This window comes from Tamandua tetradactyla, chromosome 9 (genome assembly GCF_023851605.1).
Source record: "Tamandua tetradactyla isolate mTamTet1 chromosome 9, mTamTet1.pri, whole genome shotgun sequence".
NCBI classification, from domain to species: Eukaryota; Metazoa; Chordata; class Mammalia; order Pilosa; family Myrmecophagidae; genus Tamandua; species Tamandua tetradactyla.
In genome coordinates, this window is record NC_135335.1 from 85,184,322 (window position 1) to 85,198,664 (window position 14,343).

The 14,343-nt window shown below is 34.8% G+C and overlaps 1 protein-coding gene across 11 annotated transcripts in view; it reads left to right on the forward strand.

Moving 5' to 3' along the window:
• The window catches only part of SPEF2 (sperm flagellar 2), a 221,590-nt gene that overhangs the window by 89,717 nt on the left and 117,530 nt on the right, over nt 1-14,343 (forward strand). For all 11 annotated transcript variants that reach the window (XR_013157929.1, XM_077116961.1, XM_077116958.1 and 8 more), the window contains 6 exons: nt 2,157-2,376; nt 3,968-4,125; nt 6,169-6,229; nt 8,901-8,962; nt 11,287-11,390; nt 14,021-14,277. Coding sequence is in view for 10 of the 11 variants with exons in the window: in XM_077116961.1 (XP_076973076.1) it covers nt 2,157-2,376; nt 3,968-4,125; nt 6,169-6,229; nt 8,901-8,962; nt 11,287-11,390; nt 14,021-14,277 (862 nt within the window). In the remaining variant the exon portion in view is untranslated. The remainder of the gene's footprint in view (nt 1-2,156; nt 2,377-3,967; nt 4,126-6,168; nt 6,230-8,900; nt 8,963-11,286; nt 11,391-14,020; nt 14,278-14,343) is intronic.

A 14,343-nucleotide genomic window follows, 5' to 3' on the forward strand; every position in this document is an offset into this window, starting at 1 on the left:
CTGTCATGAGGGTGAGGGGTGGGCAACAGTAACCACTGCACAGGGAGAGCAGTTTACAGTTCATTATTGTGATTTATCAGTCTCTTCATCCTGTTCTTCCCTGGATGCTGTGCAGTATTCTTATGTCCTCTGGGGTTTAAAAATAGTTCCTGCCTGTTTAGGACTTGTTTGTTGGAAATATTTAGTCTTATGGTTCTTTCATTCGCATCTTCCCCAGAAGTTGGTGTAATAGATTTTCTAAAATTAAACCATTCACTATTCATGAAATGACTTTTATTCAGTCATAATAAAATAACTTCAATGTAGTACATGGGTTTAAACACATGTTCTGGAATCTGAGAGCTTCCATATCAATCTTAGCTCTGTCATTACTACTGGTGACCATGGACAACAGTCCTCACATCTGAAATATTCTGGTTTTCTTCCTTGGAATTGAGAAGATAATAATTCCTATGTCAGAACTGTGTAAGAATCATTTGAAATAATTCATGAGAACAACAGAATATGGCTTATAGTGAATGTGCAGCAAATGTCAATTAGTGTCTTTATTGTCTTTTAATATAATGCTGATGTTCTTAACATTGTAAGCATAATTCTTACAAAATATTTCCCATTAAGACTGACCTGTAGTTTTCCTTTAGACTGTTGCCCTTGTCAGTATCTTTAACACCTTTTTGGCATCAGAGCTAAATTTGTTTTGTCAAGTGAACTGGAAAGCTTCTATCATCTTTTGCACTCTAGAAGGCTTTAACCAGCATTTAAATTTCTGTCTAAACAAAGGAATGAAAATTCATCTATTTAACATCAGTGTCTTCAATTTTCCTATGGTTATTTCTTTGACAGCTTTTCCATTTCTTTCATTGTCATTAATCTTTCCAAATTTTCCATTTATGTTTTTGATCATTTTCATTTTATTAAAATATTGTTTATTACCATCCACTGTTACAAATTTATTAAAATAGAGCCGTGCATAATATTCTCATAAAGACTTACATCTCCTTAAAATCTATTGATCCTTTTTCCTATTATGTCGCACCATTAATGCTTGCTATTCCTCACTTTGTGCAAAAGTAGTGTTAATTTCTTTATCATGATTATTTTGGATAAGTACTAGAAAATTACCAATAAGAGTATCTCAATAGTTTTTTAACTTTTATCTTGTTAGTTTTTACTCTTATTTTGTTTTAAAATTATTTTTTCCATTTTTAATACCTAGTTATTTTATTTTTGTTATTTTTCACTTTAAACCAAGGCATTTTGGTGGGGTGCACGGGTGGTTCGGTGATAGAATGCTCACCTTCCATGCAGGAGGCTCTGGTTTGATTCCCAGACCATGCCCTACCTCCCTAAAAAGAAAAAGAAAGTAAATCATGACACTTTAGTCTAACAGCTGTAAATTTTCCTCTGATACAGTTTGAAACCATCCCACATTTTAAATACATAATATTTTTAAGACCCTTTAGATGTATAGTTTCAAATACCTCTTAATTCAAAAAAATGACTTTTAATTTTTAAGTACTTATATTTTTATTGTCTCTCTAAAATTTATTTCTATCTTTATTACACTGAGATCAAAGAATATGATCTGTAAAGCTTTTTCTTTTTTCTTGCCTTCTAATTGTCTGGTCATTTCAGCAAGAAATTTGAAGAAAGTGGAAGTCAAACATGGTAGACTTAAAATATCATTTTGGGCATGAAAATTCTCATTTATCTTTGTTACTTTAAAGTATTTTAATCTTAATTTAGTACTTATATAACGCAGATAAACGATTACTTTCTTTTATCTTTACTGATGAGAACTTCAATTTAATGTCTTAATGTTCAACCTATATTGCAGTGTATCTCAAATTAAATTTATCCCAAATTTGATTTATCTAAAAAAAAAATCAATATGCCTACTCCTGTACACTGTTATTAATAGTTGTTTCTTTTTGCTTACTTTTATGTAGGAAACTCATTTTCTGCTCTCTTATATGAAAGTATTATTCATACCATTATTTATTTATGTAATATAATTAATTATTTAAAGTATTGATTAGCTTATATTTGCATAATTAGAATTTACTTTCAGCATTCAAATTTCTTATGGGTCTAAATCTCCCTTTTAAGAATATTTCTGTTTTATTTGTTTGCTTTTTATTTTTATTTTTTTGCAGAACATGGTTGGAGAGTGGGCCTTACCAGAAGAAATGGCTGATAATTTACCACCCTCCAATAATGGCATTTTGGGCCATGTTCTTCACAGACTACTTGAAAAATCTCTTCCACCTCAAATTGAACCACCAATATCTGAACTGCCTCCATTTGCTATTAAAGGTTGCTTACTGGGGAAAACATTTAGTGGGAAAACTACCATCCTAAAGTCTCTACAAAAAGGTAAAATTTCTTTCTATTTATCATTATTGGATTCTATTTATATTGGTTATAGCTGCAGATGGCTGTGTCTATAGAAAACACAAATGAGGATCTGCTGAAATATTGGGAAAATCTCTGTTATCAAATATATTATATATGAGAATCATATAATTTATTGTCCAAACCAAGATATTCTGGGGGTATAGAGTCATAAACTGGGACTGTCCTGGCCAGACCTGGATATATGATCACCTTACAAAATGATGCTATACAGTATAAAGAGAAGTAAAAATCTTAAACTTTTCCTCCAGGTTTACTTACTTTAACAATGGATGTTGTAGAATATTAATAGTTTGGAATGAATACAAAAGAAATCCACTTAAATTGTAAATGCTGCAGTTCTTCACACCTACTGATTTTTGGTTACTTCTTTGATGACCTCTGACTTCTTTTATGGGAACTCTTTCAGTCAGATGCAAAATCATAGGTTTCCATCTGTCTCATCAGCTTTTATACAATAGTATTTACCTATTATTGTTTTCATTGGAAAACTCAAAATTTGCACTGAGTCCAGATTATAGTGTACCCATTCCAAAGCAGGGAAGGAGTAAGTCATTTGAGATACTAAAAAGGCCTCCTTAAAAAGCAACTTAACAAAATCACATCAAGATACCACTTTGTACCCCCTGAGATGACTATAATAAAAAGAAAAAATAATGATACTTGATAAGAAGAAATTAGGACCCTTGTGTATTGCAGATGAGAACGTAAAATGGTGTAGTAACTGCAGAAAAGAGTTTGGTGGTTCCCCAGAAAGTTAGACATAGAAGTACCGTGTGACCCAGCAATTCCACTTCCACATACATCCACCACCAAATTGAAATAAGATGATCAAGCAAGAATTTATCCATTAATGTTCGTAGCAACACTATTCATAATAGCCAAAAGCTGGAAACAACTAAATGCTCATCAACTGATTGATAAATGGGTAAACAAAGTGGTGTATCCATACAATGAATATCAATCAGCCATTAAAAGGGATGAAGTACTGATACATGCTACAGCATAGGTGGACCTGAAAAACGTTATGCTAAGTGAAAGAAGCCAGACACAAAAGGTCACACATTGTATGATTCCTTTTATATGAAATATCCGGAGTAGACAAATCCATAGGAAAAGAATTAGTGATTACAAAGGATTGTGGGGAAGGGAATAGGAAATGAATACCTGATGGGTACGGGGTTTCCTTCTGGGGTGATAAAAATGTTCTGGAACTACATAGTGGTGATGGTGGCACAACATTATAAAATATTAAATGCTACTGAATTGTGAACTTTAAAAATGATTACAATGAAAAATTTTATGTTATTCAAGCTTTACCTCAATAATTAAAAAAAGCATCTTGACTCAAAGTACAGTTTCAGGAGGCCTCAAGACAGTATTCTAGGGTGAGTGCAGCACATAATGACAATGATGTCAATTTCTCAAATGAAATGCTATTAATAAAGTTATCTTTTGTAATCTAAATTTGTCTATTCAGATAGCACATAATGACAATGATGTCAATTTCCCAAATGAAATGCTATTAATAAAGTTATCTTTTGTAATTTAGATTTGTCTATTCAGATACTTTCTATTGACACTCTTGTTCAAGAAGCTATCCAAGCATTTCATGATGGTGAAAAAGTCAGTGAGGACCTGCCAGTTCATCAAGAGGCTAAAGAAAATGCCCCACCCATTCTGCAAGGCGATAAAAAGGAAGAAAACCAGGCAAGTGTGATTTTAGTTTTATAATTTTCCAATGGCTTTGACTTTCATTCATTCATGTTTTAATGTGAAATTGTATCTGGTGCATTTAAATGCTAATTAGTGTAAGTGGCTGAACAAACCCATTTCAAGGGATACTCAGTATCCCACATAGTGAATCACTTCAACACAGCCTCGTGACAACTCCCACACTAAAACAGTACATTTTTTGTAAATTTTGATCCATTACTACTTCCATGTTATGTTTGCATCATCTGTCAAGTGTACAAGGTGAAGAAAAATTTTAGTTAAACAAGGGTTGCATCCAGAAAATAAATTTCTTAAACTCCATATATGTGTTTCAGATCTGCTGGGTCTCAAGTCCAGCTTTGAACTCTAGAGCTGCCAGTATCATGTGCAGCTACTAAAGCTGCATTATCCAGTTAGCTTATTAATTCTGCATAAATTGGGCCTATCAATATGTCCACCTTTAACAGATTCTGCACTTTAACTGAACACAGCAAAATATTCACTCTTTTGAACTTTCATCATCATTTGAGGTCAAACAATGAAGCAAATCCCAACAGTATATACAAAAAAAAAAAAAAAAACAAACAGCTTTGCATTTACAAGATTGTTCCCAATACTGATTAATCCACGCAGCTAACTCATTGGTTAATGCAACCTTGTTGAACAAAAATCAATTACTAGCAGAGCTACTAGTTGATCACTCATCCCTTGACAGCTTGAAACATTTATTCAATGCTACATGAAACAGTGTATTGGAAGATAGATTAACTAATCACTCCAAACTTCATAAGAATTTAAATGAAAATTGTAAAATGTTTGAGACCCTATTTTGGAATGCAATGAGTGTTTGACTTCCAATTTCCATTCTCCGTAGAACAAGAACAGGTCATTCCATTAATGGCATGCATAGAAAACATGACATTTTCTGTTCTGCTGGTGCTATAAATTCAATACTAATTCTCCAGTCACATCAGTTATGAACATAATGAAATCACATAATCTCAAATCTCTAACAGTATAAGGCTTAAACAAGAATGGATGCTGCTATAGAGTAATGCTGCTTTCATTGATATGACTGAACATCCATCACCCTTCCCCTCAGATGACTTCTTCAGCATGTCAGAGCAGTGAGGAGTGGTTTTAGTCTCACAACCAAGTTAGAGTGAACACATTAGCGACATAATGCGCATGCTCCATTTAAAAAGAATATCAATCTTGGGTAACTCTTCTCTTGTAAATACTTTACAGTTTCTAAAAGCAGTTAGTATCCAAAGCTGCAAAAACGTAAGTCCTCTCAGATGAGCAGGTAAATGAATGGAGGGAGGCAAAAAAATAATAAAATTACGAAGATGAAGTCTGATAGGAAAGCAGCCAGATAAGAAAATCAAAAAAAGAACAATAATTTAAAGGTTATTCCAGCTATAATGCAAGTTATTCTAACTTTAAGGTAGCATCTATTACTTTTATCCCTATTTTATGCTGCTGAAAAAATTAGCAGAGAATCTAATCTAGATCCTTTGCATGGACTATTAAATGTAAAAATGAATTCTGAACATAACTAGGGGAAGTTTTCTTCATCATGATATTTTCCTTCTTCCCTGTTGTACTCTTTCGATTTTAATCAACAGAATGACAGATTATGTACAGGCTTTTTCTTTATTTCCCTATGGCTTTGACCAACAGCTCTACATGTTGTTTCTGGTTTAAGATGGTTTTCCATAAACTCTACATCTTTCTCAGGATCCACTGCATTTTTAAAATGGCAGCCACTGTATTGTACATAGTAATTGAAGACCATTTGAAAGACAAATGACAACATAGGTCATTGTGTATTTCTATAATTGCAATTATCATCAAATTTTGTCTCTTTCCCAGAATCACTTAGGACATAAACTTCAGTCCCCTTTATTATCACTAATCTTATAGATATAATAGGGCATTTATTTTCAAAACCTTACTTATAGAATTAGAAATACTATTGAAATATAACAATATTAAAATCGCTTCCTGTTGTGTTTCTGTGTTTTCTCCCCAAAGGATCTGAAAAATTTATTGTCATCTGGTCCTGTTCCAGGTGAAGCATTGCCAGAAATAGAAGGTAAAGCTGTATTTATTTAGCAAGTTGTTTTGGTTTGCTGAAGCTGCTGGAGTACAGCGTACCAGAAATGGATTGGATTTTTCAATGGAGATTTATTAGATTACAAATTTATACTTCAAGGCCATAAAAATGTCCAAATTAAGGCAGCAAGAGAAAGATACCTTCTTGGAGGAAAGGCTGCTGGCATCCAAGAGTCCTCTGTCACATGGGAAACACACCTGAGGATGTCTGCTGGTCCTTCTCTCCTGGTTCTTGTTTCAATGGCTGTCTTCAAAGCATCTCCAGGCATTCTTTTGTCTATTAGCTTTTTTAAGCTGTTTGAGTTTCATCTGTCTTTTATCCTCTCATAAAGGACTCCAGCAAGGGAATTTAAGACCTACCTTAAATTGGGTGGGTCACATTTCCATGGAAATAACCTAATCAAAAGGTCCCACCCACAATGGGTCTGTACCCACAAGAATGAATTAAAAGAATGTGGCTTTTCAGCTGTTAAAAATGTTGAAAAAGTAATCAGACTTCAACTAAAGGTATGAATGAAGCTCATCTGGATAGGACTAAGGTAAATCAGAGTACAGGATAAAGGATGATATGGTCCATATTATAAAACTTCAACTTCTATATGAGACCAAAGGGAGAGATGTTTATTTTGGTGCAGAATTTATATTTTGGGTAAGCACATTAGCTACTGTAACTTTTGTGGTCAGTTTATTTGAACACCTTAAGTATGTGGAATCATGAATAGAGCATGAGATCTTGTTGGTTTGTACAAGTTAGTGTGATGCCTGATACATCCCAGAATAATTTGGGCAGAGAATAGAAAAGTATTTGTGAAGTGCCCGTGAGTGTTTGAAGGAAAATGTGGAAATATTAAAATTCCTCACTTGGGGAACTCTTTATAGTCTTTCATGCATTGAGGATAAATAATTTAATAGTCTGAGTTCTCAATGTGGGATTCACCCTTATGAAACTTATTTCTGTAAGGGAGAAGCTAAGCCGACTAATAATTATTCCTAAGAGTAACCCCAGAGAACCTCTTTTGTTGCTCAGATGTGGCCTCTCTAGGCCAACTCAGCAGGGGAACTCACTGCCTTCCCCACAACATGGGATATGACTCTCAGAGGTGTAAATCTCTCTGGCAACGTGGGACAGAAATCCTGAAATTAGCCAGGACTGGTAGCTTGGAATTGAGAAAGCCCTCTTGACCAAAAGGGGGAAGAGAAAAATGAGACAAAGTTTCAGTGGCTGAGAGATTTCAGACAGTCAAGAGGTTATCCTGGAGGTTATTTTTATACATTATATAGATATCCCTTTTTAGTTTATGGTGTATTGGCATGGCTGAAGGGAAGTACCTGAAACTGTTAAGCTGTGTTCTAGTAGCCTTGCTACTTGAAGACAATTGTTACAACAGTAGAGCTTTTACAGTGTAACCATGTGATTGTGAAAACCTTGTGTCTGATGTTCCTTTTATCCAGGGGTACAGAAGTATTATATGGTTGTTCACATTGTCCTTTAGCAGAGAAACAAGGTCAATATAGAGGTCCTTAATCCTTGTTTTCAGCTGGGGAGTAAGAGAGAAAAATTACGAAGGAATCTTTTCACGCTGCTTTAAGCAATTGCCCTTTTTGTTGTTGGTATGAAAACAACCTGGATAAATCACTCTCACTCTTCTTGTCTTCCCGAGAATATCGTATTTTGTTGCTTATTCTCATCTTTGGGAGTGGAGTTCTTAAGATTACAATCAGAGCTCTCTGTGTACTGTTGCTTTGCTCACTATATTGAGGGAAGCTGCAGGATCTGGTCTCTTCAACAGTGGCTCCTTAGATAAAGCTAAGTTTGCTCTCAACCTTGGGCAAGGCAAATAAAATCCAGTTATCTCCCTTGGGATCTGGGCTTTAAGCCTTCAAATCTTTTGTAGAACTATAGAAGGAAAACAATTTTAAGCCTTAAATATCTTTTCTACTTGGGGTAGGGAAGGTTTTGCATTATTAGGATCCTCACATTCTAGCATGAGCTTAGATCCTCCTCTGTCATCATCATTGTTGCCCCCCATGGATAGACTTGGGGCGAGTTTGCAGCTCTCCCAGAAGGGTTGGTTTTCTATCATTGAAAGGGACATTATCTGTTCCTTCTTCCAGTATTTGTTCTTAAAGAGATCATTTAATTGATTTCTTAAACTATTATAAGTATGTGTAACATTTATTACATAAGTTCAATTATTTATAAATGAATTCTGAAAACTTATTTTTTCCATAGCATTTAACTAAAACCTCTCTAACCTCCAGAATTATCTTTTAAGCATGTTTATTATCTATAACTTGCTAGTTTAGGAAAATAAAACTGTGACAGGTTAACATTTAGCAACTTTTCTGGGAAATTTGGCTTTTTTTCCAAAGAGAGAGCCCAAACTATGTTAACATGTTCCTAATGATAATGTTATAAGCTCATGCTATACCAGAAAAAATGAAGTCAAGGACACAAGCCAGGATCTTAACAGTGTGGAATGAAGGCAAAAGTCACCCTGTGAAAATTTCATTGTTTTGTTCCTCTAAGTATCTCAGGCAGAGCTGAATCCAATAATCCATCTGTCAGAAAACCACAGAGGGTCAAATATTGAAATGTCTGATGGCATGCAATACTGGAATTTTGTTTTTACCTCTTTTCCTCTTACTAGATGCTGATACTAATAAAACACCAAAACCAGCAGAAGTTGAATCAGATGAAAGTTTCTCCAATGTAAGTACTATAATCAATTTTGGATACTAACATATTGAAACATATTATGATTTGTGTCCTTTTGGTGTGTCTTCAAATGGAAATAACAGTGTTATTTCTCTTGGGTTTTAAAGTAAATATGATGGTAAAATATTAGGTAAATCCTCTCCTTTCTAGTCTATAAAGTTAGTAAAGTGAGTTTCTTAATATTCATTATGTCTAAAAGGCAGTAGAAATTGTGATTCAGTTTTGCCAGGTGAGAAAGTAAGCACATGCTTTTATTATTTTAGACTTATGCCAAATTTATATGCTTTTGTATGCTTTCCTTTACCACTTATTTATTATTTTTATTTCCTTCCACATTCTCTTTACCTTTAAAGAATTTTTCCAGAATTTATCCTTAGCCTTATCAGTGACTATAGAGCATTTCTTATTCATCCCTGAAAAATGTTTACAGCAGTTCTCTTGCAATTACTTGCTATGTATGGAAACATTTCTTGAGTTATCAAATAGAATGATCAGATTAACCAAGTGGATTTCATTTAATTTTATTACATTTGATTATTTTTGTTATCCATTTCATCATAGAAAACTATTTTGTAATTGTTTTTTGTCTTCATGTTGAATTGTTCCTTTTATTAGTACATAGTATCCTTCTTTGTCTCTTTTAACTGTTTTACATTTGAAGTCTAATTTGTTGAATATCAGTATAGCTACTCCTGCTCTTTTCTGGTTATTATTTGCATGAAATATCTTTTCCCAACTTTTCACTTTCAACCTATGTTTATCTTTGGGTCTAAGATGTGTTTCCTGTAGACAGCATATAGAAGGATCCTGTTTTTTAATCCATTCTGCCAGTCTATGTCTTTTGATTGCAGAGTTCAATCCATTAACATTTAGTGTTATTACTGTACGGATAGTACTTTCTTCTACCATTTTGCCTTTTGGATTTTATATGTCATATCTAATTTTCCTTCTTTCTACACTCTTCTCCACACCTCTTACTTTTGTGTTTTCATATCTGTCTCTAGTGCTCCCTTTAGTATTTCTTGCAGAGCTGGTTTCTTGGTCACAAATTTTGTAATGTTTTAAACAACAAACCCAGAAAAAATTGGGGAAGTATATACACCAAAATGTAGACATGATGACTAATGTTGAGGGAGATGGGTTTTGAGAAGTCTATAAAGGGGAACGTGTACTTTTTACTCCATGTATTTAAAGTTTAAATTAGCAAAAAGGCTAAGCATAATTTTATATTTACATTAATTGATTTATTACCCCTCAAATACCATATTCAATTCAATTCATTTCTGTTCAGTGCACTGTTTTAAAAATGTAGATTTTTCAATGAAGAAACAAAGACAGGGTTCCCTGCTTTCATGGGGAGAGACAATTAATAAACCAAATACACATAAATAAATTATATGGTATATTAGAAGGTGATGAGTGTCATGAGAAAAGAAAACGAGAAAGAAGGATCAGGAGTGCAGCCCATGGGAGTAGGGTAAAGAGAGAAAGTCACTGTCTTAAATGGGGTGGAAAGCGAGATAGATGTCAGCAGTTTGAAAGAGGTCAGAGAATCAGCAGCTGGGTCTGGGCAAAACATTTCAGGCAACAAGACTAGCTGAAGAAAGCCATGGACCAGCAGGTGGGAGGGTGGTAAGAGATGAATTTCCAGAGATGAGGGTGAAGGGAGGAGGCTTTATAGGCAATGATTAGGATGCTGACTTTTGTTTAAATTGGGGAGGCTTTGCAGGATTTGAGAAAGAGATAAATCTGTAAAATGCTCAATCTGGTGGCCAAATTAAACATAAACTCTAGGGAAGTTCCTGTTCTAGTGACATTAAGTAGCTTGTATTGGACTAACTAGCCCTTCTACAAATAATGATTAGAAATGAGGGAAAAATGTGAATGCTAATTATTATTATTTAAGAGCTGGAGGCAGGCAGAAAATGTATGGAATTCAGTCCTTGAAAGAAGAGAACTTCACTGGGTGAGATCCATGTTTACACAGATTTTCCCCAGAGCTCACACCTCAATCTGCCAAGTTGTGGCTAGAATTAAAGCAGAAAGCCTTAGTTATTTTTGGTTGAAATATCAGAGGGTGGAGTTCAGAGATGCAACTGAAAATTAAGGAAGAAGATCTTGAAAAGGAGGGAGACACAAAGAGGGAACTTAAGTCAGTATACAGGTTTTCCTCAAATGCATGACTGGCTCCAGAATTGTGCTAAATGATCAATGTCTTCATTATAGAACATGATCATTTTTATTTTTTTTCCCTCCAAACATTTGCAATCTGACTCTTAAGTTAGCTGCATTATGCCTTTAATTGTTTATTTTCACAGTTCACTGTGCGTGCTCAGCTTGGTGCAAAATCGGAAAAGTTGCTAAAGAAAGGGAAAAGCATTCCTGACATGTTGCTGGTTAGCATCATGGTAAATGCAATTAAGTATGTATTGTACCTTTCCCTTTTGGAATCTATTTAATATATTCTTTATCATACAGTGTTATAGTAAGGATAACGTGGAAATATAATATAGAGAAATATTGTATTTTTAATATCTAATGAATACTACTCATCTATATAAGAAGACATATAGCAAGGTAATGAAATCTTTGAGATTTATGTTTCATTTCCCTCATTTACCAGTCTTGACTGCTTTCACCCAGATGAAAATATAGGGCAGGCCACTGGAACTCAAGGAGAAATCAGGTACTTGGAAAAGCAAAGGGACAGATTATGTCTGGATTTCTGAAAGTGGGGGTCAAGGGCTTACCCCAGGAATCCAAAGTCTGAGCATTGCCAGGAAAGGAAGACAATGAGAAAGTAGAGGCTGTACCAGCATCTATCTGCATCTAAGTATATAGCACATAAATGATCTGTGATAGGAGATAAAGAAGCAAAAATTAATGCTATGATTTCATAGCCTTTGCCCTCCACTCTTCTAAGGAGAATGGGTCCTCCTCAGTCCTCCTTTATAATACTGAACTCAGGTAGCGAAGGAATAGAGAAATTAAAAGAAGCCGTAGAGACTCAATTGATCTCTATAATAAAGAAATAAGGCCAAGACGCATGGAAAAAAAATAATTAAAAAGCCTACTGTAAAAGAGTTTTGGAAAGCTCACAGAATGAGGAAATAGAATCCGGGTAGCTGTGGTGTGTGGTAAGCATTAAGACTCAGAGAGATGAGGAAGGAAGGTTCTAAAGAAGTTTAACCATGTATCTAGAATGGATTCCCCTTTTGGTATTTTCTTAAGAGACCACGTTAAACTTTTAAATTGCTTCTCAGTTGTGATTTATCATGGGCCAGTTGCTCTTTGAATGTAGTCTTCTGAGATCAGGCCACAGGGTTGCTGCCCACAGAGCTGGAAGGGAACTCATTCTAGTAACTTTATTCTAGGACTTTATTCCTGTAGCCTAACATTTCTCAGAACTGGCTTAAAGCACTTTTTAGCTATGAAATTTTTCCTCAAAATATATATATATATGAAAAGCATTTTATATATAATATATGTAACAGATTTTAGTTTTGATTTCAGCAAAGGTAATGTGTCTAGAATCCCACCCTCAGAACTCCATTATCAGCCCCCACACAGACACACACCATTCCCATTGCCCCCGTGGGCACCTCCAGGGGATTGGTATCATTTGAAATCCTTTGTTTGATCCAGCCCAACTTCATCATTTTTCCATGGGAAAATAAAGGTGCATGGCAGCTCAGGGAGGTGCTCCAACTTACATAGCTGTTTAGTGTCAGAATCAGAACCAAAGCCCAGGTCTCCTGACTCCCAGTCTAGTGTGCTCAAACTACAGCTCAACTTCCTCCCCTGGGACTGTGGGGAGGAGAAGAGGTCACCCAGACAGGGCAAGTACTCAAAGAATGTCTGTTCTCCATCTTAGGTTGGGGAGTCAACAAGTCTATACTATACAGGATGCCTTACCAAACTCTGGACAAGTTATAAAAGGAAAATATGATCGTTTTGTTCTTTATAATCTAATAGGGAAAATATAGGCAGTGGCCTGAAGGCAACTTGATGCAGTCAAAAAATCACTGGATTTGGAATCATATGCCAGTGTTGTAACTTTCAACAAATAACCTAACCTTTCTAAACTTTAGGTTCCTCTAAAATGAGGGAAATAACAGACCCCTGCCTTTCTCACCACTCTGACAGAAAGATCACATAAGCACAAGCAAATGCTTAAGACTTTGAAAGATCCCATTGTTTAATATGAGTTCTAACAGAGAAAGAAATGAGATCATAACTCTTAAATGGCAAAAATCTTGTTTGCATATTTTAAGGGCTTAGATGATCAAAGTTGAAGTTTATGCCCTTTTCACATTGTTTTACAATTTAATGAGATAAAAATAATTCTTGGAGAACCCATTCTCTGTAAAGGTGCTGAGTGCAAAAGCCCAAAAAGGGACATTACCCTTCAACAACTTACAACCTAATTGAGATAAAGAAGACTCACTTGAATTTTTGAAAGTCCGGAAATATAATAGCTATCAATTGTATGGTGGAGTGAGTGAGAGTCAGGGGCTTTCATATCAGGCTGTTTTGACTCCAGACTGGATGGAGGTAGGTTAGAAAGAACTCTCAACTTCCACAATATGTATCCACCATATGTGATACTTTTTCAAAAGCATCATCTCAGGTCATCCTCACAACTACCTTGTTATCTTGTTGTACAGATGAGAAAACTGAAAAGCCTATGAACAAAAGCAGTACAGTGCAATGCATTTTCATATTAACAGTGAGTTGATTGGTTTGTTTGAATCAAATGTTTCAAAATTATAAGAGATAAGAAATCGTGAAGAAGTTGTGGCCAGTTAGTTTAAATATCACATTAGGGCTCTGGGATAGATTTGGTGGGCAGAAAGAGTACACTGAAGGATTTTAAACAGGAGAGTGTTTATGTTGCATTAGTAAACCTAATCTTTTAGCTATAAATTAATAATATTCATGCATTAAAAGGTTTTATGGAATTAAAAGAAAAGGCAAGATTTTATTATTGTTTCCAAAGTGCTTGTGCCTATCAAAATATTAATGATTTTCTCTTTTTTTTTTCTTATTAAGTCAGGTACCTGTTGATCATGGCTGGATCCTTGATGGTTTTCCAATGACGTTAAACCAAGCAAAACTACTTGAGGAAGCCCTCACAGGGTACAACAAAGATCAAATAGAACTGGAGGCAAAGGGAACAGAAATATCCACATTGGTTGTTGATCATGCAACTTCCAAAGAAATACCCACCCTACCTTCTGCATTTGATTTTGTCATGTTATTAGATATTTCAGATACTTCAGCACTGAATCGTATACATGACATGATGGGTAAGTTGGACACCTTTTTTTAAAACACTCTTTTACATACAATTCAAAGCTCTTTGTTTCATTTGT